At 29.3% G+C, this 26,539-nt stretch overlaps 3 protein-coding genes and 1 long non-coding RNA gene across 11 annotated transcripts in view; 1 reads left to right on the top strand and 3 right to left on the bottom strand.

The window, feature by feature from the left end:
• The window catches only part of LOC114932103 (uncharacterized), a 73,530-nt gene extending 57,651 nt beyond the window's left edge, over positions 1–15,879 (bottom strand). The window contains exons 1-8 of the mRNA XM_029304284.2: positions 15,817–15,879; positions 14,902–15,008; positions 14,690–14,743; positions 13,360–13,694; positions 12,632–13,007; positions 8,764–9,007; positions 6,712–6,876; positions 5,178–6,059 (exon numbers count right to left, since the gene is read on the bottom strand). Of these exons, the coding sequence (XP_029160117.2) occupies positions 5,178–5,235 (58 nt within the window). The 5' untranslated portion in view covers positions 5,236–6,059; positions 6,712–6,876; positions 8,764–9,007; ... (3 more) ...; positions 14,902–15,008; positions 15,817–15,879. The remainder of the gene's footprint in view (positions 1–5,177; positions 6,060–6,711; positions 6,877–8,763; positions 9,008–12,631; positions 13,008–13,359; positions 13,695–14,689; positions 14,744–14,901; positions 15,009–15,816) is intronic.
• LOC114932106 (uncharacterized) lies at positions 15,475–17,865 on the top strand. 2 transcript variants are annotated; one of them, XR_003819810.2, is made up of 5 exons: positions 15,475–15,666; positions 15,772–15,964; positions 16,083–16,239; positions 16,442–16,583; positions 17,365–17,865. It is a non-coding gene; the product is annotated as an uncharacterized LOC114932106 (long non-coding RNA). The 2 variants fall into 2 exon arrangements; XR_003819811.2 differs by having other exon boundaries at positions 16,063–16,239.
• On the bottom strand, positions 17,081–18,268 carry LOC146720031 (uncharacterized). Its single transcript, XM_085489315.1, has 2 exons — positions 18,154–18,268; positions 17,081–17,724 (listed from the first exon to the last, which is right to left on the bottom strand). The coding sequence occupies exon 2, from the start codon at positions 17,721–17,723 to the stop codon at positions 17,295–17,297; it is 429 nt and encodes a 142-aa protein (XP_085345441.1). The 5' UTR covers position 17,724; positions 18,154–18,268; the 3' UTR covers positions 17,081–17,294.
• A 2,579-nt stretch (positions 18,269–20,847) lies between these two features.
• LOC114932094 (C3 and PZP-like alpha-2-macroglobulin domain-containing protein 8) lies at positions 20,848–26,133 on the bottom strand. 7 transcript variants are annotated; one of them, XM_029304275.2, is made up of 6 exons: positions 26,063–26,133; positions 24,711–24,886; positions 24,390–24,529; positions 24,096–24,220; positions 23,852–24,012; positions 20,848–23,660 (listed from the first exon to the last, which is right to left on the bottom strand). In XM_029304275.2, the coding sequence occupies exons 2-6, from the start codon at positions 24,718–24,720 to the stop codon at positions 23,170–23,172; spliced, it is 927 nt and encodes a 308-aa protein (XP_029160108.1). In that variant the 5' UTR covers positions 24,721–24,886; positions 26,063–26,133; the 3' UTR covers positions 20,848–23,169. The 7 variants fall into 7 exon arrangements, with proteins under 7 accessions (XP_029160108.1, XP_029160106.1, XP_029160103.1 ...); XM_029304273.2 differs by having other exon boundaries at positions 26,037–26,085; XM_029304270.2 differs by lacking the exon at positions 26,063–26,133 and adding an exon at positions 25,928–26,056.
• Between the last annotated feature and the right edge of the window lie 406 nt (positions 26,134–26,539).

Genomic DNA, 26,539 nt, shown 5'->3' with positions numbered 1-26,539 from the left:
CTGGCGAGTCATCGTCGACAATCGCCGGGAGAACGAATCGTTATCTTTCGAACATGCTGCAGCCGCCCTTGATACACCCTTGGATCTGAGAGAACCGAAATAACCTGAGTCCCCACGCGCGAAGAGCAACATTTTCGGGTCCGTCTTAATGGCTTCTCGAGAGCCCTTTTTTACCGAGCTTGGACGCGCAAAGGTGTAAATTGAGTTGGCGGCGGTGAGTAAGAACCTCACCTCGTTCCGATGTATCACAAAAAAAGTTACTTCTGCCAAGTTGTGTCGATGATAATTGCGTTCGAATATTTTTATCGAGCTATCGCGGCACAAGGAAAAAAAATACATGGCATGAATTATCGCTACCGCCCATTTGTACATACGTGACAGAAAAACGGAATTGCTTGTTAAAAAAGTGATATAATAATATAGAATCTTTTCGATTTTTGTTCTCATATGTATATATATGCAACAAAAGAAACAATCGAAAGAAAAGTGAAAACGTGAAAATTAATATTTATTTTATAAAATAATTTTATAAAACAAGATTTATATTTATCTGTGTAATATTCGTATATTATTCATAGGCCAAAATATATTCTGATTGATCAAACTTGAAAATGATTAATTCAGACGAAAAAGTAAAACATTTAATATAATAATATATAAATTTATATTTAATTGTAATTATATATTTATTATGTATAAATTCTAAAATATGAAAGTAGCACTTCTAAGAATATACTATCAATTTTATTTTCTTTGATATTTATTTAAAAACCATCCATCTATATATATGTTTAATAAATAACCATAGAGAGAATTCTTAAATATTCCTGCATATTTTGGGCAATTAAATGTGCAACATAAACATTCAAGATTAAAATAGTCTTAAACAAAATTGCTGTTATTGAACATTGAATTACAAGTCGTCAATGGTGACCAACGACTCAAGCGTAAATTTAACACCCTGCGGTATGAGATCAGGCAGCTTGAATTAGAAAATATTGGCATTGGCCGCCAAAGAGTGCCGATAAAGACCTTACTGCGTACAGAATCACCTGAGAGTTCTGCGAAGACGAGCCTTAAGCATGACTAATCTCTCGAGCAACAGAATTATTAATATTCGTGCAGGCAAAGTTACGTTTGTCCCAATATTTTCTCGATTTTCTTTATAGCACATTATTATAACATTAATAAAGATTTTATATATATTTAGATTAATAATTCGTATCTATAGTCGTAAAATTTATCTTATCTATATGTAAAATTTTTTTTAAATATAACAGATAAAAGTAATAATGTAAAAATGATTAATTAAAATTTACACACATACACTTCAAGAATGTTCATTATTACTTTTATCATATATTTTTTTCTGAATTTACTTGGCTTCCTTGGAGCGGTTACGATCACAAAAGTACCCAGGATCTTATATGAATCAAGATTATCTACCGTGTATGTGAGAAATGCCGCGATCGTGACTCGTTAACTTAATCCGATGAAGAATTGACAAGCCGATGTTCTCACCGCAAACTACAGCCTTGGCAGTTGTTAGTTAGTTAAATAAGGTTGTAATTAATTCGAATATAATACACGAATCTACAAAGTCAATGAAAAAAAGCAAGATTGATTTACGTTTTAATTTCTCTCGTCTTTCACTCAAACACAGAGTTTCTCTTTGCGATGTAATGTTTTTGATACTATGTAATGCAATAATTAAATATAATAATATAAAAAATATTTTGACATTTTCAAAACGTATATAATTTAATATATTTTAAATAATTTTAATATCTTAAAAATATCTTGAATTTTTTATATATTTATTTTTGAACTTGTCAAATAAAATTAATCACAATATATAATATTTATACAATTGACCTAATAATATCACTGCATTGTGTGAACCAAATATTTATTGCATTCTTTTACACTCGAAAGTGCACTTGATGTTCTTCAATCCAAATAATAATAGCGATATTGAAACGTCTTTATAAAAGAGAGCAATTCTTCCCTCGATTTTCCTACATATTTCACTGGATTTTCTTTATAGAACGATAAAACGAGTCTTTTACCGAAACTCTCAAAAGTACAAAGACATGCGGCATTTCTTTAAGGTCTAAACGTGTTGAGAGAAAAAAGAAAGAAAAGAGAGAAAGAGACAAGTCAGCTCGTGCTAAAGGTCCCTTTAAAATTTTTGCAGGTCTACAACAATACAGATTTGCTTCTTCAAAAAAATACCTCGTTTTGTGAACACCATTTCACAATGCTATAATATATACCACTGCGCCCCTAAATCTCATAATATCGCTAGCTATATTTCTTTCACAGATCGTTCTAACAATAAGAAACGTGCAAATGTGTATAAAGTTTAATCCTCGAGATTTTCCACTTTGACATTTCTTAAGGGACTTGGAGCACGTACAACAATTCCCTTTATTATTCCCTATACTAAGATATTTTAACTTCTTTGTATTATTCAAGACTATGAAATTCGTGACTCTTTCAAATAATCACACACAAAATTTTAAATAGTAAAACTATATGACTACAAACGTGAAAAATTATCTTTTTTATGTTTTATTTTTAGGTAAATTTTTTAATTTTAAATGTGTATATATACTGGTTTAAAAAATAAATAAATAAATCTAGAATTAAATGATAATTGCATAAACTAGAAAAGATCACAAAAATGTTTAAGAGTTATCTTGAAAAACAAACTATCAAACTCATTAAAAAATTCTCAGTATTAAAAAAGTATTAACTCTTAAATACGTTTACAAAGAGCTAATTTACTTATATGTATATTAAAATATGTACATCTAAATTTATACAAATAATTTGAAAACTATGTGACGGAAAAGAAAATGTTTATAACTCAGAGAAGTTTTCCCAATCTATGTAATATTTTTTATTTTTAAATTACGTGGAAGATTTTTAAAATCCAGCTATTCCAGGATTATTCTGTATAAGAATTATATTTCTCTTTCTGTGTTAAAAAAATTTCTTATCGTTCAATGGTCATAATGTTTAAAGAATAATCTCGAAATTATTGAGAAACACAAAAATTAAAATCGTTCAATGATCATATGATTCAAAAATCAATCTTGAAGTTATTGCAATACACAACAATGATCCAACGGATTCTATAGGCTTGAATTGGAGTGTCTCGATCGACTGCCGTGGTGCAACGTAAGGTGCAACCCACGTGCGCACCGTGACATTCCGATCGTGACTTGCAATCTGCATTCGTAACTTCGTTTCTACTTCGACCGATGTCCGCTCTTTTACGCCTAGACTCCTTTTAACGGCGTACGCGGGACGAATAAGAACTCGCTAAGCAAAACCGCTCGTTGAAAGTGCGATAATTACAGTACCGTTAGCTCATGTTTACATAATTACAGACTTTTCTAAAGCAAATATATTACTACTGCGTGTATTATTCTCGTGTCGCCTTTCATTGATAAGAAAAAAAAAACTTCAATGTCATGGATTGATTTAAAAAATGTAAATCAATGTCATGGATTAATTTAAAAAATGTAAATTATGAATTATTTCAAGAATGCAGTTAAATATCTAAAAGATAAAAAATTTTTGAACTAATAAATTTTCGAATAAAGAAGAAAGATATAAATTATATATCATAAGTTTATTTTTCGCATGCTCATACACTGAAAAAAAATGTTGTTAACTTGATTAAATCTTTCAACTAAATTACTATTTTGTTAATTGAACATATATTAGTATTTAAAAAAATGTTATATTTATTTTAAACATTTTTATATGTTCCATTTAATAAAATAATATTTAGTTGAAAGATTTAGTCAAGTTAACAAATGTTTTTTCAGTGTAGAATATATAAATTATATTTTATTAAATGCCTCTAGATATAATCGAAAGAGAGATGAATTTATTCAGTTATATCGCTTCTGCTCGAGTTTAAATTATTCAATTGACAAAATGCTGATGCATATCACGGTTCTTTTTACATGGGCAATTAAGTCGTAGTGGTATCCTGACGCAGACGATTAAGTCGTACTGGATATGCGCTGATCGCAATGCGCATTCCATAATGACAAAATAAAAAGAATTGACGGGAATGCGCCGCGATAGCGTCGTTCCTATGAATAAAATTTGTTTGGTCGATGAGAAAGAAGTGGGTAGATATATCTCGAAACCGAAAAGAAAGTATCCATACCCTGACGGGAGTGGCACGTTGTTGGATAGAATAAATCGGACAGCCCCCCTAGATGTTTCTCACAAAAGATTCACTGAACCGCAACACAAGCGAAAATGTGTCATTACCACGTAAATTACGATGCTGGCGCTTCCGTACGCATCCTACGTCCCTCGAGATAATTACTGTGAATTAACATCGATCGATGGATAACCCACAGAGAAATGTCGACGATATATCGCGAACCAAATACTGATCTCGTTACGCTTCACATTTTCCGAAGCATAAATTAAATACAGATTTTTTTAGAAAGCTGAGAGAAATAAAATCTTTTCGTCGACGTGATTATTATATCATACAAAATCAAAAATATATATAAATTATATATAAAAATAAATAATACTTACAGTAATTCTCTTCTCTCATCATGTAAATGCAAGTGATTGATTTCGACATTGCTATAAATTTGATATTCCCTACTTATCCCATTACTAATTTATTATATTATTATATTGATTGTATTGAATGTAAATTTAGTATATATTATATAAAAGAAAGGAAATATATATATAAAGATAAAAGAGATTAGCGTAAATTTTTTTCGAGGAAAACTCATATCATTTTTTCTTGGCAAATTATGTTAAAAATTGAAAATAAAATGTGCACTCAATTAAAACTACTTTTAAATATTATTTTAATCTACACAAATTTTGTAATAATATAATTATACTTGAGTTATTTTATTTTGACCATATCAAAAAATCACTCGTTAAATTGTGTTTGAATTTACGTGATGTGCTCAATTTATCTCACTAATTGAAGGAAGACTCAAGCTTTAAGCATCGATCGCCCCCGATTCGCTGTATGCGAGCTTACACGTGACACTTGCAGACTTATCGAATGAAACACTCTAATCGTGTAATAATCCTCGGCGGCACGTGACACTCGAGCGATTTGTATTTATACACATATATATATATACATGAATATTGAAAAAAGTACTCACTTTGACAGCTGGCGGCACCCAGAAGGACGATCAGCAACAGGATCCTCATCGGTTCCATTTTCTCCGGAAGTGTTTCCGCAGCTGTCACAGCACACTTAACTCACACTGTCTCAGTTCCAAACACTACGCGACGAGTCAAATTCAAAAGGTCGAATCTTATAATCGCAGTTGAGATATTTACAGCGAGATATTGCGTGAAACCCGCGCGATTTTCAAAAGGAAACTTCAGTCTACGAGCTTGCGAGTGTTCCGTTTCCTGTTCTCTTTTTTCCTCAATCTTCGCGAGGCGAAACGAAGCGTGCAGGCACTTTCCACGCTAATTTTGCCGTGCAGAAGCGTGCAGGATACCGTTCCGACGACGAGCGGCGTCACGCCGGTTTCCTTCGATAACAGAACGTCGACTGTCACTCCAAATTGTCTTCTTGACAGCGATCCGTTTAGTTTTATTTTTCTATTGATAGTTCGTGCGAAGAAAAGGAGAGATCGTCTGTCAGCTCATGCGGGAATCAGCGATCCCTCTCGCAAGGGAGGATGATAGAGTTAGAAAGCCGGCTAGTTGTCTACCGTACGCTGTCAATTGATTGTGGGGAGAACGCGACCGTACGACGCAGCGGCTCGCAGACGAATGAATGTGAACACCGCTCTTCCGAGTTCCGCGTCAGTATACATAGATGCGTCAGATGCGTGCCGCTACTGATCCCCCTCCCAATGCTCTTCTTCCTCCGGCCGGCGCCGTCACCCCATTCCGCCGCCTCCCCACTTCGACGCACTGAGCGCGTGTGCGGTCGACGCATCAATTATGTCTGAATTGGAGTCGACGCGCTGGGATCAAGAGTTCGTCCGATGTTTCCGAAAACTTTTTTCTTTCTTGCTTTTGTGTACCTGTAAAATTTTATATTATTAAACACTGTCATCCACAGTAAAGATAAAGAATTTATGTATATAAATTATTAATAAAATATTTAATTCAAACTTTGTTATTGTATATTTAACAAATTAAATTGATGAAAGTTTTATAGAAATTTATATATAATATAAATTTATACATTTATATATACAATACATTTCTTCCGTAAAGATTAATATTGAGAAGTAGGTAAATATTATTTGATATTCATATTATTAGATACAATAACAGAATGTAAATAATTACTATTTATAATCAAATAATGATATAAAGAATTTTATTTCTCCAGCATATTATCTTTCGGAATAATCAACTTTACAATCTTTGTCTTCAACACTAAAATAGCTTCCAATTGCTCACAAAGAATTTTCATAGTTTTAAATAGTTAAATTACGTGGAAATCAATGAGTAAGAAATAACCAAAGCCTTTACAGCTATTTATCTTTCTATTTATCTTTTTATCATGCTTTTAATACTCGCGAACAAAGTACATTTGTTATCAATCAATTCAAATAAAATATATTTTTAGACGAACTATACATAATCAATAGTTTTAAGTTTAATTTAAATACAAAAAAATAAAAATTGCAACTTTCACATTATTGTCAAAAATATAAATAATTATACCTCTTATAATTGCCTCTTAAATGTCGATTAAGTTTGATATGCGTAGTTGATTACAAGTAATGATGTACTCCGTAATTCGCCGGGAACCCATATAATCACTCCAATTTTTATACACATTTCGCACGTTGATCATCATAATGCGTGACAGGAAATCACAACCACAGCCTGTAAAGATTAATTATATTACGTTGTAATAAATGTTTTGTAATAACATATACAATATATGTATATGTTTAACAACATGTTTAAAAAATTCAAGTCATTAGAATTAATTATATATAAAAGTAACGATACAAAACAGATTGTTATTGTAGTCTCATCACGATATAATCGTTATATAATCGTTAAAAATATGTATAATTACATACATTTAAAATTTTATAATTTTATATATATATACAATTGTAAAGGAAGAGATTGATATTTTGTTTCCAAGAAATATTTTTGTTCGTGGAATTGTATAAACATACTTTTCTTTTATGATTAAAAATATTTTGCTTGTAAGCTATTATCTAAACAATTTATAATTTCCGTTTGAATAAAGTCGACCCAGCGAAATACTGACAGCTCCGTGAAATGGTTTGGAAAATAAGATTGATCATGCGGTATATGTCCGAAATGTTCACTGATGTGATGCACATTTTAGAGAAAAAATATTTGCGGAATTGTATTTATCGATGAAAAATAGTCTAGCGAGAGAAATATTTCAAGACTAGCTATGATTAAATCTTATGAATAATCCAGCAATCGCGCAATATTTATAATATGATAAAACAATTATAAGAGTTTTTTTATCTCCTATTTCCCGTAATATAAAAATATAATATTAATATGTAAAATGCCGAATCTCTCGTATTTAACTTATAGATATTTTGTTAATAAACAAGAATAAAATATAAATATACACATACATTTATGACATATGTATATGTACTAATTAAAGTAAAATACTTTTACGTATATTTTTTACTTTTTACTTTTATATTCTTTTCTTATCTTCTAGAAAGTAGGCTGGAGGAATAGTTCTTGTTATTATGGATACAAAAATTATTGTATCATATTATAGCATATTATATTATAGCAAGTCTATGGAAGATTGAATCGAATGGCCCAGGTACGTTTAGATGCAACAATGTTGGGTGTAGAATGAATGGACGGGATCAGTGAATGAACGCACCGGACGTATCCATATAGAACATGGGGAGGATGAGGGGAGCTTCAGATTCCATTCTCATTCCTCGATGCCAGTTTCATTCTCATTCCCTCAACCCCTTCGATGTGTTATGAATGAACAACAAGATTGGAATCCATAAAGGCAAAGGATTTCCTCCCGCAATCCATTGAACACTGTCAAACGTTTCCTTCGCAATCCTGATCGTGATAGTGATGAAACGTCGCAAGGAATAAATAATATTATCTCTATATTAAATCTGTTTTTGAAACATTTAGGTGATTTAGATATTATTTTATGACTTATAGAAAACCACATTAAGATAACATCTACACTGACACAAAAACTTATTATCAAAAATAGTTTTATATATAAATATGTTTTGTCTTTCTTAAAGGAAAAAAATAACATGTTCATTGGACGAACCGAGATATTATCTCGGAACTCAGAAGTCTTTCCTAGATTAACATCTTTGAAAAACTTTTGAATATTTCTCAGAAAAGATTTTCGGAGGTATAAGTAACTCGTTAGTATTCAGCAGGAAATTACGTACGACGACTATATAAAATTTAAATTTAAATCTGACTTATCAGAGAGAAAAAAAGAGAAGAAAATGATTTCTTGTATGTATAATAAAACAAATATTTGATCAAATGTAAATCTTAATAATTGTAAAAATGTATACACATTTACATATTATTTATCGCATTATGCTTGACAACGATTATTGTATCTTTGATGGATTCTCTCCTTGTTTGGGATAGTAACAGTTTTCTTGCTTTTACTCGTAATTAGCTCCAATAACGGAACGCGATGAGACTACAAAATGCTTTATGCGAAGTCCTGGAGATTCGTAAAAAAAAGTAAGACTAAAAACTTACCTAACACAGTCGCAGTAGCAGGTTACAACCTTAGCGAACAGTGGCCAATCCTTTCTTGTTCTCGGAGCTGACTGCCAAAGGCCCAAGAGCGACAGTGCTGGTGAATATTGAATGCATGGTCCCCTTAGAGTATCATTCTTCAGAGTTGACCAACACAACATAATTCCTTCCTTCCTATTGCGAGGTAAATTCTTGTAATATTTCGAGTTTCGTATTGTATATTCACGTTCAAACCTGCACAAACCTAAACAAATTTTACGGTATAAAAAGTCGTGTTTCTCGTAATAGCTCTTGTTTTCTAATATTATCTTAATTCTGGTTTTGTTAAAAAATTATTCTTTGATTTTACAAAGCGTATTGTTTTTAATTATGTGCCAAGTAAACAACCAAATATACAAATCGTAATTTACGAAAATGATACGTGTAAGTATAAAAATCATTTTTTAATACTATTTTATAAGTCTATATACTATTATATAAGTCGAAAATAGATGTTATATTATGATAATATTTAACATGATTTGATATGATAATTTAAGTATTATGATATATATGGTTGTTTAAAATATGTTATTTAAATAATTTATAAAACACTAGCTTTTCGGACCGCGCTTCGCGCGGTCCTCAAAGCCTTTCTATTCGGACCGCGCTTCGCGCGGTCCTCATATAGCCTATATTAAATCCGTTTTAACACAAAAAATTAATTCTTTTTTTGTATTACCGCGAACTACTTCCACATTTGTTGTCCGACTTTCACGAAATTTATATCAAAATAAATGTTTAAATTTTTTTTGGATGACTACTATGTTATCTATTTCTTTCTCCCAGATATTTTATTTTACACCGCGTTTTGCATATATTTAAATATTTATTATATATTTTTATTTTTATTTATTTATTTTTTTTATTTTATTTATATTTATTTTTATGCACATGGGTGCGTGGATACGTGGGTGGGTGCGTGGGTGGATAAATAAAGTAATAAAAATTTGTTAAAATCATATAGTAGCCATCCCGGACAAAATTTGAGTACAAATTTCGAAAAAATCTGTGAATAAATGTTTGAATACGTGGGTGGAACAATTTGGTACCGATTTAAAAAAAATCGGTTCATAAGTATGCGATTGCGCGGGTGGGTGCGTGGGTGGAGGCGTAAACTTAAAAAACCCACACAGCAGTTTCCTCAGAAAAATTTGCAACATTTTGGTATTAATTTCGTGAAAATTGGTCCATAAATGCGCATGCGTGTGGGTGGATGCGTGGGTGGATGCGTGGGTGGAGGTGTAACACTTAAAAAAACCGCATCGTCGCTATCTCCAAAAATTTTGCAACATTTTGATACCATGTGTTCAGAATTATTGCAAAAAAAATTTTTTTTTGCAAAAACATACCCTCCTCTGAGGAAAAAAAATAAAAATAAAAAAATTAAAAAAAAAACCCACAGCAGCCACCCCCGAAAAATTTGCAACATTTTGGTACCAATTTCGAGACAATCGGTCCACAAATGCGGAAGTAGTTCGGGCACAGACAGACAGACAGACAGACGGACGGTGCTTATATATATAGATATAGTCTTTCAAAAGTATTCATTCTTCAAAAAATGTTATATTGATAATTATTTATTCGCATACGATTTATATATTAATTCATATATTTTCATATATATTTCACACATTTTTAATTAATTAAAATGTAAATCTTTATAAAGAAATAAGAAAATAATCTTTGATCTACAAAGATAAAGATATGTTTAAATTTAATATAATCATATGTCTAAATTTAATATAATCATAGCTCAAAATTTTTTAAAAATTATCTCTGCTATATAATCAGCAGATTAATTACCTTGCAGATTTTGCGAATGTCATTGAAAAATCGTTAGCTAATTATCCAAGCTTTTAGTCACAGTCGCTAATTGCAATCATTCTTGCATCGTCATCTTTACTGCTGCAATTACATAAAAAACATTATTTTTAATGCTGCAATTATTAAACTGGTATTATATTAAAATAATCTTTGAAGTGAATTTTGACCGTGCTATTGCATCATATTATCCAACTATTAATAGATAATGTGAAAAATTTAATCATTTATTTTCTTATATATAAGTAAATAAATGATTACATTTCTCATACTAAATATTTCTTATACTAAAAATTATCAAAATTATTTTGCATAAATCTATTTAAATTTGGCTTACATCAAGCATATTCTTATAATTAATATTTTTTTCAGTAATTTTTACTAAAATTTGCTTAAATAAATTTTATTTGAGATTATTTTATATTAGTAATAAAATTATTTTAAAAAATTTTAGAATGTGTTACTATATATATTTATTATCTATTGGAAAAATCCTAATTTTTTTAAGAGTTTAACTAGGCTCTCTAATATATAAATATAAATTTAACATATATAAGATAGGCAATAAGAGCCAAATCGCGGATGACAGTGCGTTATTCTAAACGAAACTAAATTTTTTCGTTAGAATTAAATACCTGTGCACAAGGCACCAAATTTTTACTTGGACACGGCCAAGATATAAAATTGGAATAATCTCTACAAGAGATTTTTAATTCCATGTATCCCCTATTCCCCCTAAAGAAATAAAGTGCGAGAGAAAAATATAGATCCGAAAGTCGCAGAATCGGGAATCGAACCCGAGACCTTTCGCTTGCCGGGCGACTGCTCTTCCAACTGAGCTATTCAGATCCTTTCGATTCTATACTTTTCTCTGTTATATATATTAATGTTGGTAAATAAACGCCTTTAAGCCAGCGTGTATAAATTAAGAGTTTAACTAGGCTCTCTAATATATAAATATAAATTTAACATATATAAGATAGGCAATAAGAGCCAAATCGCGGATGACAGTGCGTTATTCTAAACGAAACTAAATTTTTTCGTTAGAATTAAATACCTGTGCACAAGGCACCAAATTTTTACTTGGACACGGCCAAGATATAAAATTGGAATAATCTCTACAAGAGATTTTTAATTCCATGTATCCCCTATTCCCCCTAAAGAAATAAAGTGCGAGAGAAAAATATAGATCCGAAAGTCGCAGAATCGGGAATCGAACCCGAGACCTTTCGCTTGCCGGGCGACTGCTCTTCCAACTGAGCTATTCAGATCCTTTCGATTCTATACTTTTCTCTGTTATATATATTAATGTTGGTAAATAAACGCCTTTAAGCCAGCGTGTATAAATTAAGAGTTTAACTAGGCTCTCTAATATATAAATATAAATTTAACATATATAAGATAGGCAATAAGAGCCAAATCGCGGATGACAGTGCGTTATTCTAAACGAAACTAAATTTTTTCGTTAGAATTAAATACCTGTGCACAAGGCACCAAATTTTTACTTGGACACGGCCAAGATATAAAATTGGAATAATCTCTACAAGAGATTTTTAATTCCATGTATCCCCTATTCCCCCTAAAGAAATAAAGTGCGAGAGAAAAATATAGATCCGAAAGTCGCAGAATCGGGAATCGAACCCGAGACCTTTCGCTTGCCGGGCGACTGCTCTTCCAACTGAGCTATTCAGATCCTTTCGATTCTATACTTTTCTCTGTTATATATATTAATGTTGGTAAATAAACGCCTTTAAGCCAGCGTGTATAAATTAAGAGTTTAACTAGGCTCTCTAATATATAAATATAAATTTAACATATATAAGATAGGCAATAAGAGCCAAATCGCGGATGACAGTGCGTTATTCTAAACGAAACTAAATTTTTTCGTTAGAATTAAATACCTGTGCACAAGGCACCAAATTTTTACTTGGACACGGCCTAATTTTTTTGTTTTTTAATTTTTCTGGCATGTTAAAAAAATCTACAAAAATATTTAAAAAATAACCTGTAATGACAAAATTCTTTTGAAGTCACTCAGGCAAGAAAGCTCGAAGAAAAGATGTTTCAACAGAGTTGGAAATACGCGGGAGGTAAGTATTGGCCGACAAAGATCCGCAACGGTGGTATGCCATATCTACCACGAGCACCTGCCACTTATTTTCTCTTTCTGGCTCCCTTTTTTTGTTATTCTCTTTCCTTTACTTTTCCTCTTTTTCATTCTTTTTTCTCTCTTCCATTAAGTGGCTCGTCTTCAGCAGGCCGGCTAATATCCAAAATGAAAGAGCAAGTGTTTACCAAGGAATCTCCGACCAATGACAGACGCTCCGCGTTTTGGTAACTCGGAAACTTAATTTATGTTGATCTCCCGCTCGCTTTTATATCTGTAAATAGATGAAAATTTATGAATAATAATCATTTTATTTGACATGCCAGATTTAGAGCACAATGAATCTCTTTTGTACTTATATCTTTTTTATCATAATATATAATCTAAGATTTATAAAATAAGCTTCTTGTTTCATTTTAGAAGAGACTGTTCACTTCATATTATTTAAATATAAAAGTTTAAATCTACACATATAAATATTTAAAATTTTTTTAAATATATAAAATATATAAAAGTATATAATTCTAGTTACTTAATATTATAATATTCTTATCTGCAAATACTGCGGAATTTTTTGTAGTTATTATTTTAGCTTTCGGTTTATCGGCTTGTCATCGGGGACTCACTTAATTAAGAAGGCCCAAATGGTGTAAACAGTCGGACGGACCTGGAAGGCCGCGAGCCCTTCTCTTAGGATTGCATGGCATCTGTTACGCGCACTCCAACGGGCCTTATCTAAATTGTTTTGGCGCCCTTGGGTCCCATTAAGCTCGCAAGATTGAAATAATCAGATCGGACGAATTTCTGCCCAATTATACGCGTGTGCCGGACCCAGCCGTAGGCCTTGGAATCTTACGAGGGTTAAAAGTGGACGTGGGCGGGCCGGAACCTAATTCAAAGGCCTGCGGCTCCCATCTGGTCAACATTTTTTCATTATTGATGAATCGGCGCATGTTTGTGCCTGTAATCCACAAAAGAAACATTATCCGGATAAGGTTGCGTTTAGAATTTTTATTCGAATTTTATATGTAAAAAGAAAAAAGAAATAAGCGATCTTTTGTGCTCTAATTTTGTATATTTGCGTGGATATTGCTTTGTGAAAGCTATATTAGTCTTGAAATGCTTGTACAAAGATAAATATATATATAAGGATAATAGATCAAAAGAATTGATTACAATCCAATTTTGTACAATCCAATCATACTCGAGCTGTTTTTTTTATGAAGAATAAATGACGAAATTGATCAATAATACATAAACAAAAATAATATCCAATTATTTGTATATCTGCATCTTTACACATGTATATATTGTTCGACATAGTCATATATATTTCATATATATATATATATATATATATATATATATATATATATTATTAATTTCATCATTTATTCTTCATAAAAAAACAGCTCGAGTATGATTGGATTGTACAAAATTACATTGTAATCAATTCTTTTGATCTATTATCCTTATATATATATATTAAATATTGAGCCTATTTTGTCCTATACTTATTATATATACATTTTAAGCCACAATTTACAAAAAATATATATTACCCAGATAGCCACAGTAATTATTATGACATCATTTTGATGTCAAAATGCATCATTTTGATGTCATAATAATTACTATGGCTATCTGAATAAATATATTATAATATATATATATATATATATTTATATATAATTTATACTTTTATTTTTAAAAATGATTTTTAAAATAATTTTAAAATAAAAAATAACTTCTAATGTCAAATAATAATTAATAAAAATAAGTTATAATAAATATAAGCATTTATCTATTGCATATATTATATTGCAAATTTAAATGCAAACATTTATATCATAATTAAAATATTTCAAGTTATTCGAATCGTTTCTATAATATATTGTCATCTTATACACATTTTGTACACATATATATGTTTCATAATTTTCCCAAAATCATTACCTTTTTAACTCACATCGGTGAAATACGCAACAGTAAAAGTTACACAACGTTGATCTGTAAAATATGCAAATATATATTTATATTTAATCTAAATTTTAAAGCAATATTTAATATATTTCGAGAAATAATTTATACTACACTCTTTAAAATGTTATTTATTTATATGTTTGCAAATAATAAGAAATACATAAAAAAGTAATAAAATTATTCACCTTGCAGTTACGTGATGCCGGTTTGGATTTCCTCCTCCTCCTCCTCTCCCACCTTCATCATGACCCTCCACTGTTATCTCCCTGTTGTTGCTTCTTCATAGTATTCACTAACGAAACCAATTCATTATAATGAAGCGCTCACGTAAAAACAGTTAATAATGATTACGCGCAGACTAATCACATTAACCCGAATACAATTAATAAGCGTACAACACCCCCGATCTTAAATGCGACATGTACAATGTACTCCAATGTACTTGAATATGGCGGAAGAAGGGGAAGGTGAAATTACGCGGGAAATGAGCGCAAAACTTGATACTCGCGTCCTCTTGCGACATCTTTAGGTACTAACTTGCGCGCGAACAGCAGAAATTTTAAATAAATTAACGATGATTTCATAAATGTTCCGTATTTGTACGTAATGACGTAATGATCGAAAATGATTAAAATAATATGACTTTATATTAAAACGGATAATAATTATTATAAATTTACATATATATATATATATATACAATATATAAATATATATTGTCTATTATATACATATCATGTGATAATTCATTGAAATATGCATGATTTATACAAATTATTAAAACGCGATTATTATAAATATATATTATGTAACAAATAATTTTATATAAATTTCTATATAAATTATATAATTTTTTCCTTGAGATGAATATATATTGATTATGTGATTATTGAATATATTGAAAACATAATTATTATTGCAAAATTAAGTGTCGAGAAAAAGCAGGTTAGGTGAGAGTAAACAAATGTTATTATACATTCGCATGGCACACTATTAATTATTGATAGCAAATGATTGAATTATATGTGGAATTTTAATATTTCTTTTATTTTCAGCGATAAATGAGATAATTTGACAGAAAGATTATTTGGCAGTCTTACAATTATTATAGTCCAGGCGGTGAATGGCACATCACGGGGATACGAGTCACATACGAATAAAATGTGCTTCATATGATCAATATAAATTATTTTGATATTAATTCATGCATGTCAAAAAAATTCTAGGTTTTTTAAAAAATGAGTCCAAGTAAGTTTATATTTATTAATTTATATTTCATAATTATACATATTCTTTTCCATTATTTCCTTGATAGAAAACAGATCAGATTAATAATTAAAAAACAGTGATATATATATTTTTTCAGTTGTACTGACAAATAATTCCTTTCAATTAAACTTACTACAGTGAACAGTCTTGATTACATACTCATCACAAAAAACAATGTTAACTTAGCTATTAAAGCCAGCCACAATGCAAGGATTGCCTTATATGGACACATCTTGAACTTCAATGTATACTAGGTATGTCACTTTATTATTACATATTTACTCTATATTTATATATACATATATATATATAAATAATATGTTAATCATCCGTTTATATATCTATATATACTTATCTGTATATATTATTTTATATAATATTAATCATTAAAGAAATATTCTTCTTATAGACTATTAATTTTATTTTGTATTACAAAATTAATTTGTCTTGTATTAGATTAGATTATCATCGGAGGATGGGGAAACACTATGTCAGCAATAAAAAGAAATAATACCAAACCAGATGTAGCAGAAGCAGATACACTAGAGATATATTAATTGAATCCTGATGAGATGTGTGATATTTTTATAGTAATACAGTAAGAAAATTATATAATATATATATATATTTTTTATCTTAAATAAAGCTAAAAATTATGTCTAAAAATTATATTTTTATCTTGTTTTAATCTCTAGTTTAATTTGCTTTATATATTATATATATATAATAATTATCATGTCTTAATGATTTGTTAAAATCATATTTTAATAATCCATTGCAAGACCATGCATAAAACACAAATTAAATCAGAAATTAAAACGAGATACAAATATTTTTAGATGTAATCTTTAATTTTACGATATACTTTTAATTATATAAATTAATTAATTGTGTAAAATGATATTCGCACTTACTAGAAAATGATTCCATAATATTTCTCGCAAATACGTTTTAAAAATTAATGTGTAACATATATATATAGAGCATATTGCGTTGTGTATTTATTTAAGAGTATTGTTATGCAAATGATAATACTGTTATAATAATATTATAATATAAATTAATTTATTTATAATAATTTATATATTCAATTAATTTATTTTTTATATAATATTATTTAATGATAATTTAGATACAATTTATTCGTCATTTTTCGGATTAATAAAAACACATGATCTAGATCGACATAAATTAAAAGAAAGAAATTAATAAAGAGCAAAATTAGAAAAGTTAAAATTGATTAATAATACAGCGAAATCGCACTCAGAATTAGCAGTATCAGATCATGAAATCACGATAATAACAAACTCTATTCCGCGGTTTTGCATGTTTTATGTTCCAAACACACATCATAACAACACTTTTCTTCTTTTTCACAGTCAGAATCGCTGTCACAAACTTTAGGTGGCTTGTACCAATCGTACATCATTCTGGGACAGTAGGTTCTCAAAGGTGGACAATGTTTTTTTGGCTTCATCTCGACTTCGTGCCAAGGATGTGCGTCGTGTGACCCAACAATACCAAACCAAAACCATGGAAATAAAAAAGAATGCCATCCATGTTTCGATGAAGAATGCCATCCATGTTCCGATGAAGAATGCCACTCATGTTCACTTTTTCCGCTTGGACAACAATAGTATCGATGATGGCCCATTTTGCACCAGTACTTGCAAGACTTTACATGAGCTTTTGTTAGGATGATGAACAACAGCAGAAGATATAGCGAATTTCTACGCATGCTGCAATAATTGTTAAAAGAGATGAGTGATATAATGCTGAAAAATATTAATTATTTTGTTCTTGTCGTTATTTCTTTCTTTTTTTAAGTAATATATTAATAACGATTTAACATGCATATAATATATATGCAATAATATTTTTCTTTTAATCTATTATATGCACACATAAGAAAATTTGTACAATCCGTAATTGCATAGATAATTGCGTAAGAATACTTACATATATATATATATATATATATATATATTATTTATTATTTTGAACGTGTTTACAATAGAGAGTTTTATGTGTCTGATATATATATTATTATTATAAAAATACAATAATAGTCATTGTTCGAAAAGTAGTGCAGTATTACAAATTAAAAGCATTCTCTTGTTTAAAATACGAAAGATTTTTTATGTATGTTATTATTGCAAGAAACTCACTTTAAGATTTCTTTTAAACTTTATGCTTACTCGCGGCTCGACAGTCTGCGATCTAATTGACAACAGCTTCTTGTTTAGCGTATCTTATATACAAAAGGAACACACCCCTACTTAAAGACAAAGTTATAAATCGCGCAACATCTTCAATACGTCTGTCATCGTCGATGAGCAAGACATGCTTCACTCATTCGTACTCGATTTCACATGTCAACTTTGTAAAGTCTCATCTGCGTCTGGTTCATTTGGAAAAATGTCAAGAAACGTCAAAAACAAAGAATGCATTATATTCGCGTTAGAATATTGCATAGGACGTCAGGGGTCGAATTTGTAAAGCAATTTAGATGCACAAAACGATTAAGTATGTTAAATTTTAATATCACGAGAGAACAACTAATTATATAATTCTCTATAATGTAAAATCTATAATCTAAAATCTTATTTCATCTTTCTTTACCTGCTTTTATGTCCATAAATAAATACTAATAAAAATTAAAATAAATAAGTAGAATAAAATAAAAAAATAATTTATAAGTATACATATATAATAATTTTCTTAAAGCTGAATTTATTTTATCAACATGATATTCAATCTTATACATTATACATTTTTTATATATTTATTAACAATGATTGATTCTTTTTATTCGTGAATTACTTTTTGTTATATACTCATTAATATATATATACACACATATGCGACCCTGACAATGAATTTAAGTTATGAATGTTTGCGAGGAATATATGCAAAGCAATTGCCCTATGGACATTTTTCTTCGTGAAATTTATTGAAAAAGCTGTCTGTGAGAGATATTTCACTTTTGTCATATGCTAAAGAATTATACGTATATTTCAACTATATTTAATTTTTTCAGAAACGTACGTAGCTCTTATTTCTTTTAATCATTCGTCACTAAATTATGCGTGCAATGTACAAATATTATCATGTAATTTGAAATAAATTTTAATGATTTTATTCATTTATTCGAACACGATTTCGACATATATGATATAGATTTTCAATAAACCTTTGTCCAGAATCCAGTTCTCCCCCTCGTCTCGACAAAATAAAACAAAAACGAATCTAATATAGGATAATTTAATTTTTTACTTTTAATTTTTTGTTTTTTTTGCGTATTTTTTACATTATAAATTAATAAAATTACATTGATTATACTGATTAATGTCATTAAATAATAACCAATTTTTAACATAAAGTTGCAAAAAATAAAAAATAAAAAATGTCTGCGCTTATATACATATTTATAAAGAGAGAGAGAGAAAGAGCATATACACATTATTGTCTTTGTAAACGTTGAGTGTTTCTTCACTTTTGTATATTAAAAGATCATAATCGCATGCCTATGGCGCGCGATTATAACCCTTATTCCTATGTAAATTCAGCGAATAATTAAATCAACATTAATCCTTGATAGGAATTCGATAGACATTCGGCAGTATAATAATAATAATTATCATGTATTCTATTTATTAATATCACCCACAATATTATTCGAACATTGATTTATTTCCATTCCGAGTAAAAAAGATAATTTTAGGATACGGTAAAATGCCTCGACATAAAATTGAAATAGATTAGAAGCGCGGGTGAACTCTCGACCAATCAGCGACGCGTATTTCGAAGCTCCGAGTCAGTTAATAACCGGTCGCTAAATCGTGCAATTCGTGAGTGAATAGTTGCTTTAAATAATTATCGAAAATCGATGTCGCACGCCGAAATTGCGTTCAAATAAGTGATAGATCGCTAGAATTCGTTTCGCGAAATACGTAGTAGTGTTTGTGATGTGTTTTGTGTGTGATTATAGTGATAACGAAGTGGGCAAAGAGAGAGAGTGAGAGGGACATCTTTAAAGGAGTAAGATGGATATATCAAGTGCAAGGATTAAAGAGAAACTACCGGAATATTCAGCAAATGTAAGTGATTTTGACAATGTAAACATTTTATAATATACATTCTAATCATCGATACATGTTGGCTTGAAGTGAGGTTTTCATTTATCACAATTAATAACAATATATTATATATATATATATATATATATATATATATATATATATGTATATATATATATATTTAATGAATTTTGGTATAAGGAACATTTGTTGAGAGAAAGGGGAAGAAATACTATGAATAAAATATTTGTAACACATGTATTTATCACATGCAAAATTTTATTAATGACTTATTTGCATAATCATCATGTAATTAGTCCAATCAATTTATATATGTAATGTTATCTTTAAATTGATCAATGATAACATATTATGTCGCATCAGATAAGCTACTTAATTACTGTTCTATATTTGTAAGAATCAAAATATTTCAATCAATTAGGTAAAAATATTTTTCACAGAACCTATATTTCTTTCAATAATTTTTTTTTATAAATTGCATATTTAAAATGCTTTTCTCTTTTTTTCTAATAGTTATTTATTAAAGTTGTACAATTTTATTTTTATTAGATACTGATATCAAGAATTTAATTAAATATGTTAAATCTTTAAGAATAATGATTTACGATTAAATAACATATATTAAACGTAATAGTGCTACTGCATATTTAGCAAAAATAATTATATCATTGTTTTCAAATAATTAAACAGACATTACACTATATGATAAATTCATGAATTTAATTTTAAAATATAATATCAGAGAAAATTAATATAATTTCTATTATAACATATAGAATGGGAAGATTTATACGCTTTAACAACTTAATAATTTATGTAACAATGATATATATTAACAAAATATTATATTACTGCATTATGTATTATAGTATACAGTTATGGAATATACAGAGTTATCTAGTATATCTATATATTCAAAAAGATATTTTCATCCGAAAAAATTTATATTTCTATCACATGTTCACAGAAGTAAAATGTTTTTAAATATTTTTTCCTATTTTTCTAATATTTTTAAAATATATAACAGTCCTATATTATGCAAAATATTCTGATATATATAATTATAATAGATATAGAAAACTCACTTGCTATACCTGCTTGCCTTTAATGAAGGATTCTTTCTTAAGAATTGCTAAGCTTATATATATATATAAAAGAAAGTTTCAAGTTTCAAACTATATTCACACATTTTTGTCTTTTATAATTTTTCAACAATAAAAAATTAAGACTGTTTGAACTGATTACATGATTAGAAATTTCATAAAAATTGTGCTATTCTATCAGTACATAATTAGATGACAATCATTGCGATACATATTTTATAAAAATTTACATTTTCATATCATTACATGTTTTATATTACAAGTCATATATCTTTATACACAAACAATAAAAGCAGAAAAATAGAGAATGCTCTTATTGAAATAATACCTACAATAAATTATATTATTCTGTAGGAGAAGGGCTTGTGCAGCCTTGCTTATAATAACAACATTACATTCTATGTGCGTGTTCAACAACTGAGCACATATCTAGCAAAAAAGTGCTTAATACAAATAGAAGCATTTGCTACTAAATACTATATAGTACATTATAGAGAATATTCTTGTCATTAATACTAATCTAAATAAATGCAAATGCTTCTTTTGGTTCAAGTTATTCCATTGTCCACTCGTTTATTATCATATCACAATATTATAGATAAAATATTACGATTCTGTGTTTTACGTTTTAAATTGGCCATCATTTGAGGATTAATTGTAAAACCCTGAGTAGTCATTAAATTAAAAAAATACATATAATTAACTTTACATACTGTTAAAGAATCTATAAATTAGTATGATTTAATAGTATTTTGTAGAATATTTTAAATATCTTCATTTTTGTACTCATGCGAAAAGTAAATTTCGCGATTACGTCAAAATAATATTATAATACATAGTTATGTACTTATTATAATATATATAGTATATAACAATATAACAATAGGATGTTATAACTTATAACAAACTTTTATCAGTAATCTTTTTTTATGTTCAGCAAAGTAATAAGTTTTATAGTTGACACAGAACATTTATTAACTGTTTACAACTGATTAATAAATTTTAATTCACAAAGATTTGAGAATAATTCGGTTTAAGTACATTATGGCGTTTATGTACAAAAATGGAATAATCCACACCATTTATGATAATTTTCTACACATAAAATAGTAATATATGTGTCTTTGAATTGTGATAATTTTAATAGTATTGTAAAATACAATTAACCCTGTAGCTATATAATTATAATATAGTATTGTACAATTACATATAAAAATATATTGGATTAAAAATAAAATTAATTTTTTGTTACTAATTTCAGTTAAAATGAACTAATTTCACTAAAAAGTATATCTACATACGATTGTACTATATTATTATATGAAGTTATACATCAACATTTATGAGGTTAATTATATTTTGCAATATTATAGTGAGCAAAATTCCTAAGATAGAGATTTTTTTATAAATATTACATGGAAAAACATTATTTTAAATAATGTTAATTATTCTATTGATATTTTTATACAGATTTCAATTCAGATAGCGAATGCACATCATTTTGATGTTAAATGACATGCAATTGCTATTTCAGTATACACAAACGCACTAACGTATTTAATAAGAAATTTAATGTCATTAACAAATCTTTGTGAATTAATCTTTACAAATCAATTTTAAATAGTAAACTAATTTTTATGTCAGCAAATAATTTTCTCTAATTCTGATCAAGTTCTGAATTATAATTAATTTGTTTTTGCATTTGTATCAATTTGAATCCTCTCTTATCATTTCAATTGAAATCACATAGATTACGTTAATTTTATTTTATGAAAAATAGCAAAAAACATTCTTCAATCTTTTTATATGCTTTAACTCGAAAAAAATGTATCTATAAAAGAAGACAAGTTCTATTCTTTATGTATGTATACGCATGATTGTAAAGATCTTACAGAGAGAATCGCATCTTTAACTATAGCGTACAGAAAATATTTTTTCGATGTCTCATGGAAAAATAAATACGCTCTGTCCCTAAGTCGCTTTATCTTCCGATACACTCGACTCCGTAGTTGTCGTGTATAACTAAAGTTTCATACTCCAGATAGGGTATTTCCTGGCCGTTCAGCGGTATGTAACACACTTGGTGATTCGGTTGTATCTTTCCGATGTGGTAAATGCCCTCGTGTAGCACCCTGCCGATAAATAGAGCGAAACCATCCTCGGTTTCGCCGGCAGGCAAGGCGTGCAGAGGCACGCTACCCTCCCAAGATTTCACCCAGTTCACGTCCTTGCCGCACAATACTTGAAACTCGCGTTTCTCGTGGGCTTCGCCGCCCCACGTGAGCATGCAGATATTGTCGCGGATGCCACCTGGTGTCACGGTACTTTGGTGATGCGCCCGACCGACGTACAAACCATCCTCGGAAGCCATCACCGCGTTTGGTGGCAATCCAAGAGCTTCGTTGAAGTTCACCCAGAAGTGGCACGTATCCACCAATTGCTGCCTGATGGCTGGCGATGTAAAGTGGCATTCTGATGATAGCATAGCAAAATGTAAATTTTTGAAGAATTTATAAGACAATTTTTTGCGCAACATTTTGATTAATTAATTTAAACTTAAGATATCTATATTTGATTATACTGTTTAGCTATTTTCTATCTTAAAAATGCATAACTGAAAGAGTTCTTAAAGTTTCTATGATGGCACAAATGAATTAATTTACCTTCAATTATCCATTGTCCAGTTGCACCCCAAGCTGTACTAACTCCTATATAATTTATAACAAAAGGGTTTCTGTCTCTATAAGTCAGGAATGGCATGTCAAAATCATCCTCACGACTAACACTTAATAATCCATCGCAAGACCATCTAAAACAGATTAAACTAGAGATTAAACCGAGACACAAATATAATTTTTAGACTTAGTTTAACTTCATTCAGGATAAAAATATATATAATTTTCTTACTGTATAAAAATATCACATATCTCATCAGGTTTCAATATATCTCTAGTATCTGCTTCTGCTACATCTGGTTCGGTATTATTTCTTTTTATTGCTGACATGGTATTTCCCCATCCTCCAATAATAATCTAAGGCAAGACAAATTAATATTATAATAAAAGATGAAATTAATATTATATAATAAGAAAATTCCTTTAATGGTTTACACGTATAAAATATACATATAATATATGTATATATATATAATATATATAGATAGACAAAAATATAAAGTAAAAATATAATAAAGTAACATACCTCATACACATTAGAGTCACCACCAAGATGTGTCCGTAAAGCAATCCTTGCATCGTGGCTGGCTTTAATGCCTAAACTAACATTGTTTTTAGTGATGGGTATGTAACGATAATCGAGACTGTCCGCTGTAGTAATTCTAACTAGAATGGATTATAATAGTCAGTACAATTAAAAAAAAAAAAAAAATATATATATATATATGCGTGTGTGTGTGTGTATTGTTGTTTTTTCTTAAATAATTAATCTCATCTGTTATCTATCAAGAGAATAATTGAAAAAGAAATAATTATGAGATATAATTTATAATATAAATAAACTCACACGAGCCCATTTTTCAAAAATGGCCTAAAACTCTTTCAACATGTATGAATCAATATCAAAATGATTCATATTAATCATATATCGTTTGTATGTGACTCGTATTCCCGTGATATGCCATCCACTGCCTAAGACTAAGAACGCTGAATTATCTTTCTGTCATTGTCAATCATTTATCGCTGAAAATAAATTTAAAGAAATTACATTAAAATTTCTCATATAATTCAATAATTCATTATCAATAATTAATAGTGTGCCATGGGCCATGAGTGTAAAATAACATTTGTTTACTCTCTCACCTAACCTTTTTCTCGAAATTTACTTAATTTTGCAGTTGCATATTCACTAACAATCACGTAATTAATATATTCATGTCAAGGGGAAAATATATAAATTATATATAATAGAGAGAAATAAAATATTATAATCTAATATCACTCTCACTAGAAGGAACCGTAAACTTTTATGTATCATCAAAACTCAAGTGGCGTTTAAAGTGACATGTTGAAGTGCAATGTTGCATCTAAGGCCTATATAGGTATTTATAAGGTCATCTTAGATTATCTTAAAATTCTATCTAGCTAATAAAATAGCCGTATGACATTTTCGGACCTTACTTGAGACGATATTAAATTTAAGAACGGATTATGAATGCGAACTAACAATAAAATAATGCTAGATTATAAACTTTTAAGCTCTTGGTTTATACCATGTTTCTTTCACTAGCAGTATTATTAACACATGATGTATTAGCAATCAGAAATTGTTTATAAATGCTGAGGTGAAACATTTTTTCTATCACATCCAAGACCAGCAATTATTAGTATAAAAAAGCATCGTATTATAAATACATAAATCATGTTTTGTATTAATAGAGACTACGCACTTTTCCTGAAGGCAAGAAATCAACTATAATTGCAGAGCCGGACGAGGAAAATATGGACTATTGTTTTTCCTCATCAGTGTTGATTTTTTTGCTTCCAATGAGAACGCACAGTCTATCTAACGAGTCTAATAAGATCTACATGCTAAATGATTTGAGACATTGAGATTCGAACACGTGCACAGCAGCCGACACGTCAAACACACAGGTCTAAAATCGCTCACTCGAGTTTTGATTCGTTACGAAGACAAAATCCACATTTTTACAACTCACTGAAATACATATGACAGTTCAAGTACATACATCGGTGTTACTTATAATACAAGGGAATGCTTACAATATATAAGAATAAGCGAGCACTTTCATCCACTGTTAATCGAGAAGATGTGATCGATGCGAATGATATGCGATTGTCACGTCGGGAATTATGAATTCTGCGATCTTACACTCATGCTCCGCACGGCGGATATACCATTGTGCCACTGTTGTTGTCAGGATGCCAACGATATTGCGATATTCGATACTTTCATCTCGATATTCTAAACGATAAGTTAAAAGCATTGAGAGATACACTTTCGTTCGATGCTACAAGTATCGATTACTTTTTCTATAAATATAAGTATTTATGGGAGAAAATGCCCTTTAAACAGTAATTATTAATATAGCTTGATATTGAATCATAAATATGAACAGTGTTAATGCATTTAAAATCAAAAATTATATAGTGCTATCCTTATCTGTAATAAGAATCTATATATGATCTTGATTTGCGATATATCGCGCGCCAAATTAAATCCGCAATGTTCTGCGAAAGATACATTCGCATTTGAATGCACGTAGCATTTGTTTGAAGATAAGATTGCATCAATTACTTTTCTCGAAGGTCAAGATTTTACTTACATTGGTGTCAAAGAGAGTTGCACGCTTGGAATTAATTGCATTCGACTTT

Source organism: Nylanderia fulva, unplaced genomic scaffold (assembly GCF_048542155.1).
Source record: "Nylanderia fulva isolate GAGA-0341 unplaced genomic scaffold, ASM4854215v1 Scaffold8, whole genome shotgun sequence".
NCBI classification, from domain to species: Eukaryota; Metazoa; Arthropoda; class Insecta; order Hymenoptera; family Formicidae; genus Nylanderia; species Nylanderia fulva.
Note: the sequence above shows the minus strand (reverse complement) of the source record. Positions and strands in the feature narration are given on the sequence as shown.

What these genes read in the sequence shown, in the direction of transcription:
- LOC146720031 (XM_085489315.1), bottom strand. Translation starts at nt 17,723, where the DNA reads ATGCGTAGAAATTCGCTATATCTTCTGCTGTTGTTCATCATCCTAACA.
- LOC114932094 (XM_029304275.2), bottom strand. An exon ending in GTGACTCTAATGTGTATGAG is followed by an intron (nt 24,221 to 24,389) that starts GTATGTTACTTT and finishes GTCTTGCCTTAG; the next exon opens with ATTATTATTGGAGGATGGGG. An exon ending in TGGACAATGGATAATTGAAG is followed by an intron (nt 23,661 to 23,851) that starts GTAAATTAATTC and finishes TGCTATCATCAG; the next exon opens with AATGCCACTTTACATCGCCA.